The sequence below is a fragment of the Emydura macquarii genome, unplaced genomic scaffold (genome assembly GCF_026122565.2).
Source record: "Emydura macquarii macquarii isolate MOO-44397 ecotype Brisbane River unplaced genomic scaffold, CSIRO-AGI_Emac_v2 contig_3477, whole genome shotgun sequence".
Lineage (NCBI taxonomy): Eukaryota > Metazoa > Chordata > Testudines > Chelidae > Emydura > Emydura macquarii.
This window is the reverse complement of record NW_027133614.1, coordinates 9,709,295-9,727,330: the sequence shown is the minus strand read 5'-3', so window position 1 is coordinate 9,727,330 and position 18,036 is coordinate 9,709,295. Positions and strand designations below refer to the sequence as shown.

General features: G+C 38.2%; 1 protein-coding gene across 4 annotated transcripts in view; it reads left to right on the top strand.

The window, feature by feature from the left end:
- KCNT2 (potassium sodium-activated channel subfamily T member 2) overlaps positions 1 to 18,036 on the top strand; it is a 245,565-nt gene that overhangs the window by 218,101 nt on the left and 9,428 nt on the right. For 3 of the 4 annotated variants that reach the window (XM_067535157.1, XM_067535156.1, XM_067535155.1), the window contains 4 exons: positions 1,034 to 1,135; positions 3,811 to 3,894; positions 5,754 to 5,882; positions 12,191 to 12,491. In XM_067535157.1, the coding sequence (XP_067391258.1) occupies positions 1,034 to 1,135; positions 3,811 to 3,894; positions 5,754 to 5,882; positions 12,191 to 12,491 (616 nt within the window). Of the gene's footprint in view, positions 1 to 1,033; positions 1,136 to 3,810; positions 3,895 to 5,753; positions 5,883 to 10,716; positions 10,738 to 12,190; positions 12,492 to 18,036 lie in introns of all 4 variants that reach the window. The other variant, XM_067535158.1, reaches the window with a different exon arrangement.

Sequence of the window (18,036 nt, the reverse complement as noted above, 5' to 3'; positions counted from 1 at the left end):
CATTTATTCAGAACGAAAATGTCAAACAATGAAAACCAGCAGGTGTGACAGCATGATGAAATTCAGCATGAACATATATAAATGATGCATTGGTTCCAGCAGACAGCCATTCTGCATACAAATATATCTCTTTAATTTTAAAATTTGTGAAATATCTTTACTGCCCTGAGCTACTCTTCATGACACCTTTTGGATTGAAAGCCTGCATTTTGTTTGTCATTGGTTTCTTTAAATAGGCAAAAATGCCTCAAATATGTTAGCTCTCCACTCAGATAACTAGAGGAACAAGCAGCAGCAGCAGGACCTAATATAGTTTATCTGTAAAGAAAGGGGGAGGGGGAAGACATCACTATTGTTCCTGTGCTTTTGCTGTTTCCCTTCCGCAAAGATATCAAAGCAAGAGGCCTCTGGCCCAATCAAGCTTCCACCTCCTCTTCGTTCCCTGTTCAGCAACCTCCCAAACTCTGTAGTAGAACCCTCCCTTATTATTTTCTCCTTAGTAGCTCCCTGTAGAGGCCTCAGACATCAGAGAAGGGAACTTGCAATAGGTGCAATTGGTGCCTCCTCAAAAGATACAATGGGCCTAATCTAAAACCCATTGATGGCAACAGAAGGACTCTGACTGACTTCAATGGGCTTTGGATCAGGCCCAGTATGAGCAGCCCCCTACTTTTCCTCTGTCCCAAAGAGGGAATCACTCACAAGGGGCCTGCTCAGACAAGCAGATCTGCTAACCTGAACCTCCGGGACTCCACCCAGGTGCAGGGGTCTGTACTAGCAGAATGAGAGCTAAGCAACATATCTAACAATCGGGCCTTTAATAATTGATTTTCATGCCCGTGTTTAGTATTTACAGTGTTTCTGGTTCCATCTGTAAACACAAATGAATGACAATCCATGGAAATGAAATTTTATTTTTAGCTGCAGTTTGTTCTGAGGAAGCATGGATGTGCCATTATATACTGTGGTTTTTTAAAAGAAAAAAGGAGCCTCTGAAATTATTTTAATTGATTTATTTTTAACCTTTGAACAGAAAGAACGAGAGAAGGGTTCTAATCTGGCATTTATGTTTCGACTGCCTTTTGCTGCTGGAAGGGTTTTCAGCATCAGTATGTTGGACACACTGCTGTACCAGGTACCGTACATGACAGCATCTACTGTTCTCTAACGCACATACACTTCATCACGGCATAGATTTTAAAAAAATATATTTAATTGTTAAATGAGCCACTTTGTTTTTCATATATTAAAGCAATAATAAGCTTATACTTAAAACATCAGCCAGCATATAATAAAGCATTACAAACTGAAAAGTTACTTTTAAAGTAGTGTAAGGAATATCTTTATTTTCTGTACAGTAAGTATTATAGTTATATAATTGCTTTTTTTTTTAGTGAAATATTAACATTTTAAAGGCATTATTTTAGGCCTGTAACTGTCATGAGATTAGATAGATGATTCTGCAATGAGGGCTTCATACAGTGGGGCACTGTGAAAGTACAGGATTCCACCAACATTGAGCCAGTTGTAGGACTGGGGCAAATACTGGGTTAAATTTTGGCTGGCCCTGCACTTTGCATGCACCAGAAAACTAGTCAGAAGAGGAACATAAAACGGCACATTACAACACTCAGAAATGTTCCCATCCAATTTTTTTTTTAATGAAAAAAACAGTATTTCATCATCCTCCATGACAGGAGCTACAGAGCCAAGAGGTCATGTAGCATGCTCTTCATGTTAGTGCCCGTTCACTCACTAACCCACTATGCAAATGGTCCTACTCTTTAGAAGATTGCATATGGAGCTCTTCACAGCCGAGGCGAGTACAAGGCACATTTATAATGCACACTGTATACATGCAATCATCTGGGTTATGCCATTTATCAGTTATAGTTGCCAGGTCTTGCCTTTACAAAGACAGATCCCACTTCTGCAAATGACTGACTTTACTCATCTGATTAATCCCATTGAAACCAACAGGACAATTCATATGAGTGATGTCACTCACATGTGTTTGCTGTAACGAGCCCACAATACTGGACTGTGCCACACTTACTTACACCAAATAGTGCCTTACTCCACATGTCCACGCAGTGCGAGTTGGGGTAGCAGAGTCTGTCTCTAACGGAGTGGTCTAAGTAAAATCAAGTTGATGATGATCAGGCCCCAAATGCTCAGTTTTTCAGAAATTAGTTTGCTTGCACATTCAATATTTTCTCTAATCTCAAACCTAGTGTCAAAAGAAAGCTTTCCAAAAGCAAATATATAGTCTGTAGAGCAACTTCTTGAGGCTGAGTATATCTGTCAAACTTTTTCAATACAACAGGAGGTAGGCGGATGTATAGATAGCTGCGAAAAACAAACAAACAAAAAATCAACATTTAGCGCTATTCATTAATTGCTGTACATTTTAGAAATAAATGTAGTTACTCACAGGGCATATTCTAACCCTGCCCCGGAATATAAACTCTGAAATGGTATTATTTTACAAGTGATAGGTGAACAAGGACATTCTTTTATGGAAACAGGTTTATTATTAACAACTCTTGCCACTTTCAGTATTTTATATTTGCTGTTATACATGATCAGCCACAATCCTTTCTGTATACAGAATGCCATTACTGGATGGAGTGAGACTATTTATAATCAATAGAGCTGGCTGGGAATTTTTGACAGAACATTTTTGATTGGAAAAAACCCCTTTGTCCAAACCAAAGCTTTTCCTGGAAACGTATCAGTGCTGATGAAAATATCTATGGGAAGGTTTCTGAATTCCAGAATGGGGTTTCCAGGGGGATGAAAGCAACACTCTAGCTGTGAGAGGACTCATGTGAGATGTGGGAGACTAAGTCTAGGTCCCTATCCCAAATCAAGTAGAGCCCCTTTTTTTTGTGGGGGGAGGGTTTAAGAATATTCCAGTTCAGTTAAAACTGATTCCTAAAAGATTTCAGCTAAGCCAAAATACACCTGGTTTAAACCAAAATAAGAACATCCACACAGCCTTTTGCACCAGCTTAGCTAAATTAATTTTAAAAACACACCTTAAGTTAACTAGTACATCTTCTCAGGGTAGACAAGCCCTAAGATTAACCTGCTGCAAAGGCTAGCCCAAGACAGCAACAATGACCGAGAATATATTGCTTCTGTCTTGACCCAAACAAAGAACATACAGACAGATACTGAAACCCAATACATCATGAGGAAAGAGGACTGACACTTTGCCCTCAGCTCCGCCTCCCAATGCACAAGTGGGTGAATGGCAAAGGACAGACTTGTTACAACTGAAGGAGAGCATGGATAGCCCTCTATCCTTCCTGTAGCCCAGCCTAAGGGGAGAAGGGGTAGCTTAGATTCATAGATTTCTAAAATTAGAAGGGACCACTAGATCATCTAGTTTGACCGCCTGTATAACACAGGCCACAGAATTTCACTCATTTACCTCTGCACTGAGCCTTGTAGTTTGCATGACAAATCATTTCTCTCAGGAAAACCTCCTCTTTTGATATGACAATATCAAGAGACAGAGAATCAGCCACTTCCCTTGTTTCAACAAACTAGTTTTAAAAAATGCCCCGTTTCTAGTTTGAGTTTGTCTGGTTTTAAATTCTAGCCATTGGTTCTTGTTATACCTTTCTCTGCTACATTAAAGCATCCTTAATAACATTTTTTTCTCAAGGAAATAATTATCTGTTGTGAATACATATATTTTAGTTTAGAATTCACACATGGTGCTACTGAACTTGTAATCACCTGCTCATCTGCACCCTGAAATGTTTTATTTTCTCTCTCCCTCTCTCTTTAATCTTGCAGTCATTTGTGAAGGATTATATGATCTCTATCACAAGATTACTGCTGGGACTAGATACCACACCAGGATCTGGGTTTCTTTGTTCTGTAAGTTTAAAAAAATGATTAAATGGTGCCACAGAAGATACTGTACCCTCCAAAAAATACCATTGCTCTTTTCATACTGTGGTTTCTATCACCAGAGTCCATGCAAGGCCATTATTTTCTTTATCTTCAGAACAGGAGTTGGGAAAAATAGGTGGAAAACTTCACCACTTTTGCTTACTTGCAAAACAAAACAAACTTTAAAAGCCATGTAAAGAAAAAAAAAATCAGAGAAAAAAAAATGCAGACATTATGCCAGTGTTTGGAATTTAAATAAAGATTTTGGAAAAACTCTGTAGGTTGTCTATAATACTCTGTTGTACTGAGAAACAGAAACCCTTAAATAAACTGAATTTAAAGAACATGAAAATGCTTATTTCATGAAAGTTATTAGCTTTGTAATGGTTACATTTGGCTAGGGCTTTATCCTGTGCAACCCCACTCACTTCAAATTAGTTTGTACTGTGGTAAAATCAGGGCAGAATTAAGCCCTGAATATCAGATAAAGATAGAAGGCATAAGTTGATCGAGTTTTACATACTGTATTTCCCACTCCTAAGAAGTTAGAGGCTTTGTTGTTATTACATACTTCAGTATTCTTGAATCAATTATTCATAAGTGACAAAGCAGCTACCTAGGACAAGTGCTGTTGTCTAAACCAACAATGAAAGTTTTGTACAAAGGGATTTGATACTCTTAAAAGGAAAAGGGAAACTGCATTCATTGGCAACGGTGCCATATACATAATGTATTATATTCAGTCTGGTAGCCTCAAATGTGAAAGATGCTTCACAACATGAATAAGCTGAAGCAAATCTGAAAATTCTGAGCCTACTATAGGGAGCAGCGATATTGCTCAATAAGTGCAATGCTGACAGTGTGATAGTCCTATTTCAGAAGATAAGGGTGCGATCCAAAGACCATTGATGTCAACAGGAATCTTTCCACTGAGCTTTGGATCAGGTCTTCAGGGCGCCAGTTCTGCAGTCTCATCTTTACATGAATGGTCCCCACTGATTTCCACAGGATTAGTCATGTAAGAAAGGGTTGGCAAGACTGGGCACTAGGAAATGAAAGGCATTTCCCCCTCCCTTTCCCAGGCCTAACAGTGCATTAAGAATTTTGTTTAAAAAGTTACATCTATTATTTGAGAGTCCTGTAGCACCTTAAAGACTAACAAATTTCTGCGAGGATAAGCTTTCATGGGCGGCAACCCATTTCGTCAGAAGTGGTTCTCAGGAGTGGGTTGCAGCCCAGGAAAGCTTATGCCTGCAGAAATTTGTTAGTCTTTAAGGTGCTACAGGAATCTCATTGTTTTTGCTGTATACAGACTAACACAGCTACCCCTCTGAATCTATTATATGAAATATTTAATATTATTTTTCCCCACCAGCTGTTAAACCATTATAAGAAGATGCAAGGTGACTTATAGTGTCTTAAATTGGATTCACATTGCTTGTATCTCAAATGTCCTCACCTTTTTAAATAAGACTACTGTAGTAGTCATGAAAGATGTGGATGATTTTTCAAATTAATTTCACACAACATTCATGTTCAATAGTGCTACTTTGATTTTTCAGGTTGGTGGAACAAGTAAAATAGATACAGTTCTCTTAGTACCACATACCTCTTCTCAACTCAAATTCTCCTCAGTTTCTCCATGACCCCTTATTAATGCTGGCAGCCATTTTATTTTTCTTTTACTCTGAGACCTAACTCTGGATATTAGGCAGCAAGTAAAATAATTTCCAAATAATTTTAAAACTATGTGTGAGTGAGGCTTCCTTTCAAAATGCACAGGCAAAACATTATAGCAAAACATTATAGAATTAGAACCTTCCTTTCTGTTGTTATTTTTCTAGATGAAAATCACAGAAGATGATCTATGGATTAGGACGTATGCCAGACTATATCAGAAACTTTGTTCTTCTACAGGAGATATTCCTATTGGAATTTATAGAACTGAATCCCAAAAACTTACAACATCTGAGGTTTGCCTGCTTTAATATACCTATTTCTTGGTTTGAAAACCCTAATCACTTAGTAATAAATTAAGATGCTGGTAGTGCAATACATGGATACAGAAGTCATACATTAGTTTATTTACTCTACTAAATATACTTTTAATGAAAGAGGGAATGTAATATAATATCACAAGGGTAGCTTACTGTACTGTTTCAAGCAATCATGCCACTTGATAGTAATTTATTCTTTTCATTTAGCAGCAGATGAATAAAAGGTGGTCTATGTCCAGAAGTCTAAATCTGTACCTGGAAAGAGAGCTGAATGGTGTCCCATTGACTTCAGTTGGTGTCTGGGTGGTGGTCCCTATAGAAACAAGGCCTTAAATCAGACATAACATGAGAAGGGGTGAGGTTAGTGAAGTGGAAGATGAGGCTTGCATACTATAACATTGACTGTTCATGCATTCTAAAGGTTGGCTCTTAACATTCTAATTACTAAAATTCATAATGAATGTATGTTATTTGTAACTAGCTTTGTGGAGAGCTAGCTACTAGCAAACACTGGGAAAGAACAAGCAGAGGTGCTTATTGCAGTGATTTTTGCCACACTATCATGTCATCCTCAAAATTCTGATTCCACAAATGTCAATTTTTTGATTAACATACGTCATAGTGTTTTAATTCTGATAGAAGAAGTTACTGCCCTAGGAGTCTGTAGAATTATGCCTTAATGCCAAAATAATCAATCATTTTCCACCTATCAGAACACAGAAGATGTTAAACTTACAGAAAAAGAAATACAATGGATATTTAAAGCTGGATTCAGGTTCCCATTATAGACTGCAGTAGGTGCCTGTAATATTGAGATTCCCTGAGGGTTGCTCTAAAGAGGTACTTTCTGCATTCAACCTTCATTTCTCTTCTTTACTATATATACGCTTCTTAACTATATATAGGAAAGGGTTTGTTAATAAGTATACATATATATATATATACATATATATATCGGAAAGAAAAGAAATTAAGGTTAAAAACTGAAACTCATTCCTTAGGTAACTCTTAGGGAGTCTCAGTATTACAGGAGCCTACTGCAGTCTGTAGCATATATACAGACACAATTGGAAGAAAGTTTCAAAAATGGCTTAGAAACCCACATATCAATTTCCAAGTTATGTATGAATGCATGCATTCTGTTAAAATTTTCTAGTGGGGTGCCAAGAAATTGGCTAAAATAGCCCAAATCTGTTCTTAATCTTCAGGGCACAGTGCAAGGCATGTCATCTTCAAAAGGGCTGCTGAAGAAGCAAATATTGTGTGTGTGTGTTGGAGCAGGACCGGGAGTAATCTATGGGGGGAGTGAAGAACTTTATTTAATGTTCTATGATATCTGATTAGTTATGGTTACTTAAAAAAACCACAGAACTCCAGTAAAGTTTCTCAGTGGTACGCAGAATGTGCCTCTTGTTTTATAAATTCAAATGAATAAATAAAAGACAGTACCTGAAATCAGTAGCCTGATTTTCAAAGCTGCTAAACAAATTGACAGCAGTGAGAACTGTGGGAGCTCAGAACCTTTGAAAAAATAGGCGATCTATTGAAATGTCTAAATATGGATTTCGGTGTCTTCCAAGTTTGAAAGGTCTGGTCACATGATTCCAGCTATTGTTGAGGGAATTCTGATAGCGAATGACTAGTATAATAGACGTTCCCTGTATTTTCTGTTGCTCAGGTGTAGACTTTTACAAGCAGGGTTTTATACTAGAAAGAGTAATGGCGGCTAATGGTTGCTGTAGTAAGACTTCAATGCAGTACTCCCAGGTTTATTTAAATCTTCGAGCTTTACTTTATTTTACTTTATTTGTTCCATTTACCACATCTGTTTTGGTACTGTTTTAGAGGTGCTATTGTGGATCTATAATTAAGGGCGTTGTGACACTTCATTTTAACAATTTTTTCCCTTCTTTTATTTTTTTTTTAGTCCAAACCAGTAGCTTTAGGCACATCAAAAGTTTAATCCTGCAAAGTGCTGAGCAACTCTCAGAGGTGATGAGAGCTGAGGCTGCTGAGCACCTTGCAGAACTGAGTCCTAGTCAATAGCTTTTATACAGCAATAATGAAAGAATCCAATAAACTGAAAGCTAATAAGCACCACAAAGTAACCTCCTGCCACAAGATATTAGGCAATAGAGGATCGCTTTGAAACCAAACAATTCTTTTATTTCTGTGTAAAGCACTCAGGCATTACTGCTGTATGAATACCTCACTAAAATAGTGTGTCTCCCTATTGTTCTTTGCTCCCACAGGTGGGAGAATCTTTTTACATGAATGAAACACCTGGGTTATTAGACGTGTTCAGAAGAATTCTGAACAAGTTCCAAACAAATTATAACAAAGTTGGAAATAAAACTTCACCAAAACTTTGATGAAAGGATACTTCCATTTTCCTAGTAGTCAGTCTGTTGTGTTAAAGCCTATTCATGAGATTATGGATGTGATTTTCAGGAGGATGTGATTTCAGGAGGGGTGTAACAATTACTGTGGAAGAGCAGCTCTTCACACTAATTAATGTCACTCTCCTGCATGGCAATTCATACAGTCACAGAGGTTCACAATACAACCCCTCAAATATTACATTACAATACAAAACAAAGATATTGCAAGTAAGATTACTGCATGCAGCAACTGACGAGCGTTTGATAGTCTAAATACTAAACATTTTTGTATAATTCTAATACCTATGGTGTTAACATAAACCCACAAATGATCCAGACTGATTCCACCTACATACTTGTTAGTGTCCATTTGAGACATGGGGACCTGGCTATGAGCTGGCAACCGGGCCTGCCAACGTCACAGCATGTAGCAGCTAGTGTGCATAAGAGGTGATATAGAGGTCTATCCTTTGGATTGGTCTGTAGTGAAAAATCTGGTTCACTGCACATTTTCATTCTGCTTTGGGGAGCAGTAGTTCTTTAGGGTTCCTAGTATGGCTGTGAGGAATAAGGAAGTGGTGAGTTTCAGAGCACTGCAGACCTGTCTGCCTTGCTCCCCAGTAAAGGACCTAACAGTTTTATTTTCCTGCTACAGTTGTCCTACTGCATGACCAGGTCTGCATACAGCTAGGAACGCCTCCTTTCACCAGGTCCATTACTGGGCTAGGTTTGTATCTGCAAAATCCAGGGCTCCAGGGGGCTTCAGACAGAGTTCTGGAGCACGCGCTGCCAGCTGCTTCACTGCAGATCGCTCACAGCTCTGACGCTGCCACCACATTTCATTCACAAAGAATGAAACTGGATGCAGGCTATGCTGACAAAGTGAAATTTTATTATATCCTGTGTACTGCTCTGTCCATGTAGCAGAACTGCTTCCAGCCTAACTGCCCATGTTCCCTATTTCACTGGTGTCCCATCAGTAACAGTCCCACCAACAAACATTGGACCTCTGACTCTGGTTCCACTGATCAGCATACTCTTCCCAAAAAAAGACGTGCTTTTAAGTTAATATCAGTCTCATCACTGATGGCTGAATATCCTGACCAATGGATCAAAGACAGCTCCAGGGGAGTTTGGCTTTAAAGTAAAATGCAATATGTTAGGTTCTGTTTTGTCTACCCAACTGCTCTTTCTAGGACACAATCTACCTGATTCTACAGCACAACCAATTCATTCTGCATATCTCTAACTCCACCTCTTTGCAAAAACATACAAATATTCACAAAATGCAAGTCACTGTGTAAACTTTTAAAATAGGCTATTTCTATTGCACTCTGAAGTGAGAAATTTTGCTTGGGAGCATGAGGGTTCCCATTCTGTTTTAAAAAAAACAACACAGCAAATAAAATAAATCTCACAAACGTTCGGTGCCATGAAAGATGTCTACAGTCTCTCCATTTGGACTGTCACTGGCTCTCCAGATTCTTTTTACTTTCCAATCGTACTTGAGCTTGTCAGTTGTACTACTACAGTATTTGTAGCTGATTCTTCTCAGCTCAGTATCAGTAGTATCATCCATCAAAATCATCCTTTGGGGAAGAACATAGGCACTATTGTTGCTGACATGAGAAAAACCAGTCATGCTTTTACAAAACGGAGGACATGTCATCCTTTCCTACTCTGCTGAACTCTTCAAAGCGAAATAATGGTAGAAGAAGTAAGAACAGACAAAAACCCCAACCCTTTCCTATTATCTAACTAGGAAGCAGCATCTTCAGTAAAGGAGAGGTAGCTATGAAATGAACATCTTATTATTAAACATTTTTCTGTGTGTCACTGTTGCTTCATTATAGGGAAACACATCTCTAACGAGAAACTTCTTTGCTAAAATGACTTGAACTACATTTGGTTTTTTAAGAGAAGAGGGATGGGATGTGATGATATAATGACATTACTTAGCAGGGAGCTAAACACACATATTTATACAAATAATGTCTGTCTGAAATAGGAACAATAGCTTTTGATAAACTTGAAGTGATGATTACAGCCAGGAGCAAATACAAGAAACTTGAACGTTACTAGTGCGTTGAACACCATTTCTCCCTGCACCAGTTTGTCTGTACTACAGTCTGTACTTCATTTCACTTCTGTGTTATTAAAATTATGATGATTTAATGCAAGATATATTGATAGTTTCATCAGATACATTTCCAGTGAGTCAGATTAAAAAGCACAATGTACGTTCAATCATTCATTCAGTGATCTGTTCAAGTGACAGAACTTTGATTTAGTCCAAAATGCCGTTCATAATAAACTAAGCATCAGCCCATATTTATCATCTGTTACTGCTGTTAAATCGTCCCTGTTTGTTCCTGTTTGTCCACTGTTGTTTAAACTGTGTTTGTTTTATTTTTTTCTCCCTCTGTCAGTCACGCGAAATGGCTTCACAAGTAAGTGTTCGTTATTTGTCTCCATTTACCCAGTGTTGACCCTAATGCAGGAAACCCTGACCAGTTATGGAAAGAGGACAAAAAGAGATCAGAATTAAAGTGTAACATTAGAATGTTAAAGGAGTTCAGGGCAGTTGAGATTCTCATACCAGTATCATTTCCCTTAACGTGTGCCAGGGCTCTTCTATAATTAAATATTGTAACAGTCTTCTACACAAATGCACCAGCATTTCCATAAATTTCAAAAACATTTATGGCCTATTTTAGGAAGTATATTTGAAATACAGTTCATGCTTATGTACAAAAGCATAAGTTCAAAAGTTTGTCTCTCTCACCAACAGAAGTTGGTCCAATAAAAGATACCGTCTTTCCTACATATTGTCTCTCTAACATCCTGGGACAGATGCTACTACAACAACTTTACATGAGAAAAAAAATATAGCTTTCCTATTGTCATCATTCTGTTTCTGTGGAGTATTAAACAGTGTGCTTGTTAAAATCTTTCAGTCAGAGAGTTAGATCTTCTATATGAATCTTCTATACTTCAGCAATTCATCCATGTTAAAGGCCTGCACATTTTGAGCAATTAAGAGCATATAAAAAGGCACTCAGTGGGGAAGCAGATATGTCTGTCTTCAACAGGCAAGACACATTCCATTTGGTTCATTGAGAAAGCGTTATAGATTCCAAGACTAGAAGGGACCATTGTCATCTTGTCTGACCTCCTATATAACATAGGCCCTAGAACTTAGCCAAAATAATTCCTAGAGCAGATCTTTTAGAAAAAAAAAAAGTCTTGATTTTAAAATGATCAGTGATGGAGAATCCACCAGGACCCAGGGGAAACTGTTCCAATGGTTAGTCTATTGTGAAGAAAATATGCCTTATTTCCAGTCTGAATTTGTCTAATTACAATTTCCAGTCACTGGCCAGTGTTATATCTTTGTTTGCTAGATTGAACCCATTATTAAACATTTTCCCCATGTAGATACTTAGAAAGAGTAATCTAGTGCCCCGTTAACCTAAATAGATTGACTTCTTTGAGTTCAAATATTTTTATCACTAGATTCTAAGAAATAGAGTGGCATTGAATTCCTATTAGAAATGGGTATAGAAACCTCATGTTTAAAAACAGAATGTCAAGAAGTATTAATTAAATGCCTATCTGCTCTCACTGTTGGGGATTGTAAGATCATACTTATATCATGCCACATACAGGCTACATAATGCTGTTACAGGGGTGTTTAGAGAAAAAGGCTGCCAGTTCAGCAGGCCATGCTGAACTTCAGTATGTCTTTCAATTCTATTGACTTGAGTGTGACTTAAGCACGTGCTTAACTGCATTGCTGCATTAGTGCCAAAGAAAGGAAACAAGAGAAGGATCTCTGATGATTTCTTTGACAAAATCTGTTTCCTGAAACCTCTAATTTCTGATGTGATTTTCCCTTTGAAGTCTCAAATCTCTATCAGCGTTGAAGAATGGGAAGACACCAAAGATACCAAAGAACAAATAAGCTACCGCAGTAACCATCGTAACTCCACATCCAGCGATCAGTCGGATCATCCCCTGTTACGACGGAAGAGCATGCAGTGGGCCCGACGGCTGAGCCGAAAAGTGCCAAAGCACTCCGGCAAAACAGCAGAGAAAATAAGTCAGCAGCGGATGAGCCTTTACAAGAGGTCAGAAAGACAGGAACTTGCTGAACTTGTAAAGAATAGAATGAAGCACTTGGGACTTTCCACAGCAGGATATGGTATGATTATTATTATATAAGATCATCTTAATTTTATTTCCTACAACCAGAGGAGGCCATGGGTGGAGTACAACTACAGCTGGGTGCAAAATTTTGCAATTCATAATTGATTAAATTTTTCATCACAGTTTTGATCAATAAAGGGGGAAAACGATGTAAAAATGTTGAGCCTTTTCCAACCAGCTCTAGTTCTGGTTTGGGATCATCTCTCAATCTCTTTTTAGATCAGATATTAATAAGGTAGGTGAACCAATTTGTGACTGCTATTGCTACAGGACATGAAATCAGAAATTAAAACTATTTTCTCCTGCATTAGGAGCCTCATTATAAAAATGATCACATTATCTACCTACAGATGTAACGTCCTCTTTATTCATGTAAACAGATGGTTGAAGACAGAGTTGTTGTAAATGTTGCTTATACTTTAAATGGTTTTGTTTATTCCTGCAGGATGTGTCATCTTTCCTTTGATTTTTAAAATAAGATGGGAAACATGCCCAATGTGCTCACATCACGTTTATGAGAGATGAATCACTAAATCTATGCTTCAATTTTTTTCATTGCCCCCCCCCCCCCCCCCCAGCCCCACATTTTTCAGGCTTTTTAAAAGCATCTGAAAAAATTCTATTTAATTAATATGTATAGCACTGTAGCATACTTAGAGGTGTATTGGGTGTCCAGAGATTTTAGCCCAAGAAATCAAGCCATTCATGAGCTTAAAAAGCTAGACCATGAGTCACAGCTCACTACATACCATTTCAAAAGCTTGTTCCTTAGCCATTGGCAATAACTTTGGCAAACAGGCAGCAATTTGTAGCACATCAGATCCAACTTCCTATAAAAACTGAAAAACCCGCTGCATGTCTTTTTCTGGTTTTATTTTGATTAACAATGAAGCCTCTGTTGCGAGAACAACACAGGGTTGAAAACTAGCTCACATATCATTGTTTGCCCACTATCTGGGTGAATTGGGACATGATTTTCTTAACTGCATGGTTGCTAAATTTGCACCAGATCTAGTCATTTTTCAGATGATTAAAATAATCTTTCATGGTCTGCTGGACTCAGGGAGTGCCAGCTGGATAGACCCAAGTTCATTACATTTTGGGAACCTTAAGAAATAGAAAGCCATATGTGAGTAGAGATGATATGCAAAAGATGCAGGGACAGTTACTGCCCTGACATGTAGATTTATTGAAGGGGTCAAGTGTGAAAGTAAACTAACAGTAAATTTCTACTTATCAGTTTCCAAAATAAAGACAAGAAAATCAATACAAGGTTTTCATGCTGAGACTTTTGCTATAGAAGCTAATAGATGATTCACAGATGGCACAGCATTCATAAAATTAATTTTCCTTCCCAAATCCTCTTGGTACATCTTTGGTATTGTACTTAATTTGATTTTATAACAGGTTCTTATTCCACCCTCATTACTGTAGTATGTGAGCATGTTCAAATAGTACATTAAGCAAGATGACTGACATCTGTCACATGTGGTTTGTTCACTCATAACTTCTCCTCAGGGAGGAATTGTTTGTGCACTGGAATTGTTTATTTTGATAGGGTTTGGGATTCTTTTTTCTTTAAAATGTACATGCTGCTATGTGTTTATGTTAGCGAAGGCAATATCAAAGATATGCACTGAGAACCTTGCATCTGGAACAGAAGGTGGTGGGTGAGGAGTGGTGTGTGATGGCCCTTGGTGGCTGCTGGGAGTGAGTAGGCTGCAGCAGGGAACCCAGAATAGGTTTCAGGAAAAAGGCTTTAGGTGGGAAGACCTGAGAGATCCCCACTGGGAGAGTCTGGGACTAGAGTCTAGATGAGAATTTGAGCACTTTAGCTTGGGAATCACTCTTTTAATAATCCAGCTCCAAGGATGGATGTTACTGAATCAGTGAAGAGCTGTTTTGATATTTAGTTTGAGAAATCCCTGAAAAGAGAGGAAACATTGGTAGGGTCAGCTTGCAAGGCTGCAAGGAGGAAGCGTTGATCCTGTTACACAATGCATTCTGCTAGTGAACAAAGGTCACTTATTAACATTCTCAGAAGATGCAGGAAGGAATGAACAGGGCATGGCGACTAATGTTGGAAGTTATCATAGGCCAAGAAAGATTCTAAGCAAGACTCTCCGGACGCTGCTGAGTTAAGACAAAAATAGTGTAAGGAGCGGAATTTAACCAAGCAGTAATCATCAGCATATTTTTAAAACTCCTTTTATAGAGCTGTTGGTAATCTTAACCTCCAAATGTGAAAGCTGATGATATTTCTGCAAGCTATTTCAGCAAACTATTTCAGCAATATTAAATGCAAAAATGTGTCAGGAAGTAACTTAAGATAAGGAAAAATATGAGCAAAAAGGAAGGAAGCTGATACAGATTAGAATGATAACCTGGGAGAACAACAAAGAGTATAGCTACCCTTGAAAATCATTAAATATCATTTAACTCTTTATTAAAGATACAGAAAAGAAGGAAAAACAGTTAATACTCCACATTTCAAAATGTGGAGTATTAAGTAAAGCTTTCATCTTAACAGCATCTCTTGTAACCTTTCCCTTTAGCTGTAGAGAGTCTTTAGAAGGAAAAAAATACCCACCTGTGTCTGAGGTAATATTAGAGATGGTAGTAACTGTCTTTTTGGGGAAAAGAAAGGAAATTAGTTGAGACAGGTGGAGGTGTTGTTATTGCTGTCACAGTTGAAGTCCAGTTCCATTTTTAGAAGACAAGAAAACACACAAAATGGTAGAGCAAAGAACAGCAAATTCAGGCTCTGCCTCAGGCATTGGCTCTGACTTGCAACTTCATCACTAGAGAAACAGAGGCACAGTACACAGGTTTATCAGCTACTGCAAACCTGGCAAATTTGAACCAGAACTGGGCTGTGTAGGGCATTACTTTTTGCTGCCTTTCATTTAACTGGCTTACAGCAGTGCTGCAAAATAGTCTGGGCCGGCTACACCGGACTCTTATTAGACAGAAGGCAAAAGGAAAGGGATGGAAAAGAAAAGAAATGAGGTGGGGAAGGAAGAGAACATGTGGGGGGAGGTATTTGTGTGGGCAGTGGGGAAATGACAGCATCTCACATCCCAGGTGATGGTTGGGATTCAGCTGGAACCAGTGGAGGTGACAATGTCATCTGGGTCCCTCTCTCTGGTCCAATCTGGTATCTCAGGATCAAGATGAAGTAGGTCAAGGTCCCAAGAGATAATGGGGGCAAGTGGCCATGCTGGTGAAGCTGGCTCCTTCCTCTTCTTTCAGTCAGCAAATGGCACATTACCCCTTCCTGATTTTTCCCTAAGAAGTCTCTTGGAGGACCCCAAAAGCGAGTGATGGGAGGAAAAGCCCATTCTTTTATTATTTTGTTCACTAATTAGGCCTATTTCCCATCACATCAATTTTGGTCTATCGATTTCTGGTACCACTCTATTCTTGTTCAAAAGGCATGATATTAACACAGTCCTTGAGTTAGATCAGTAGACCTTTTCATGTGGATTAGCTCAGTCTGTCCCTTGATGCATTTTTCCCAATAACATTTATTGTTATATGTTATTGTGATGCTTTATAAACTTTCTCACAGTTGAGTTCACAATGAAGGTAAATTGTAGGCCCAGTTATCCCTACAGACAGACATTCTCCATAGATGGGAGGGCTAACAGCCCTGAACATTAAACTCATGCTTAATAAACATTTGAAAATTTTTGCTTTTATTCATAAATGACAACCCCTATGCTAGATTTTGACTTGCTAGAAATTAATTTCTAGCACATGCTGGAATCTTTTTAACCCTTGTTATGATATAGTCAGTTAAATGTGGTAGTGAGTGTTAAATGGGCCATAGTAGTCTTTGTAACAGAATAACTCACTTAACTTTTTAAAGAATTATGAGTATGCGTGTTAGGAGATTCTTAATCTGGATGGAGGGTGGCAGAGAATTTCTAATATAGTATGAACAAGATAGTTTGTTCCCAATGGCCTAATTAGGATCAGGCCCAATTGTACAAGGTCTTCTACACACACATAGAAAGAGAAGGAAACTGTCTCAAAGAGCTTGCAACCTGAGACAAGCATAAACTGAAAGGTGATGGGAGAAATACATATATCATTTATAAACTTGGGCATTTTAAAATATAGTTCTAAGAATGCAATCCAACCATTTTAACCAAAAAATCAAACCTTCAAAAGAATAAGAACAAAGACTTGTTGTTGTGATCTGGGAGACATATAGTTAAGATTTTTCAAAAGCTGCCACACTAATTTGGATTCCTACTAATGGGAATATGGCATTCAGATCTCCTAAATGGCTTTGAAAATCTCAGCTGTACAGTATCACTCCACTAATCTAAGAAGTCTTGCAGGATACCCTGAACTTTTGGAAAGATGAAGTGGGAGCTAGCTAGTTCTGGGAAGCCCCAGTGCATCTGTTCAGCTTAGGGCACATTACTGAATTTCAATTGACCAGAGTTGAATTAACTAGAGCTATGTCTACTTAGGTTATACTTATTTAAAAATATAGCAGAGTCTCAGTTTTATGACATTTGTGATATTTTTAAGGTGATGAACTGACACAGTAGAAAGTAGACTATCAGCATACCATCAGTCAGGTTTTTCCCCTCTCCTTACATACCGTGCCTGAGTTTATCCAACTTTTCTTTACACTAAATGTACGTTTCCTGTTTAAATAGATGTGTGAAGCAGAATTCCTGTAATAAAGTGGCAAAAGTATTTGAGTACGTAGGCTGTGAAAAGTATTCCTGTATTCAGAATTTTACAATGTTCTAAATCATCCCCTCAGTAAAAATACACCTGAGCCAATTAGCATATTAATCCCCACTACAATTTTCAGTAATTGAAAGGAAACTTGGTTTTGTGGTTAAGACCCTTGAAAGAGACCTGGGCTCCATTTCTGGTTCTATTCTTTGTAAGTTTTTCTACTGTCCTCATCACTTTAGTATTTGATCACCTTCTAGTTGCACATTAAGCAATATGACTAACATCAGTCACAAGTGGTTTCTTCTCTCATCCTCTCCTCAGAGGAAGAAATGCATTCAGTGAAGTGTTTTATTTAGGTACAACTTTAATGCATGTATTGCTATGTGTTTATGTTAGAAAAGCTAAGGTCAAAGAAGTGTGCCTTGGAGTGGAAGATGGAGAAGTTTATGATGACCCTTTGTTCCTCCACAACCTCAGACCATGCCCTGAGAAAGCTCTGTCTCCTGCACAGCTGAGCTTTACTCTTATGGCAGAAAGTTCCATTGTAACAAACTAACAGAGTTGTCGACCATGGCCTTCCTGGAGCTTTAGCTAATCTTTAGATATCCTGAATCCAGGTCATTGAGTACCTTGAAAATAAGGACTGCTACCTTTGCTCTACAATAGACTTCTTACGTGAGCTCAGATAAGTCACTTAATCTATCCATGCCTCAGTTCCCTATCTATAAAGGGTGAATAATATTTCCTTTCTCTGACCCTCTCAATCTTATCTATTCAAATTCTAAGTTCTCTGGAGGCAGTTTATATAGCACCTAGCCCAGTGAGACACAGTTCTG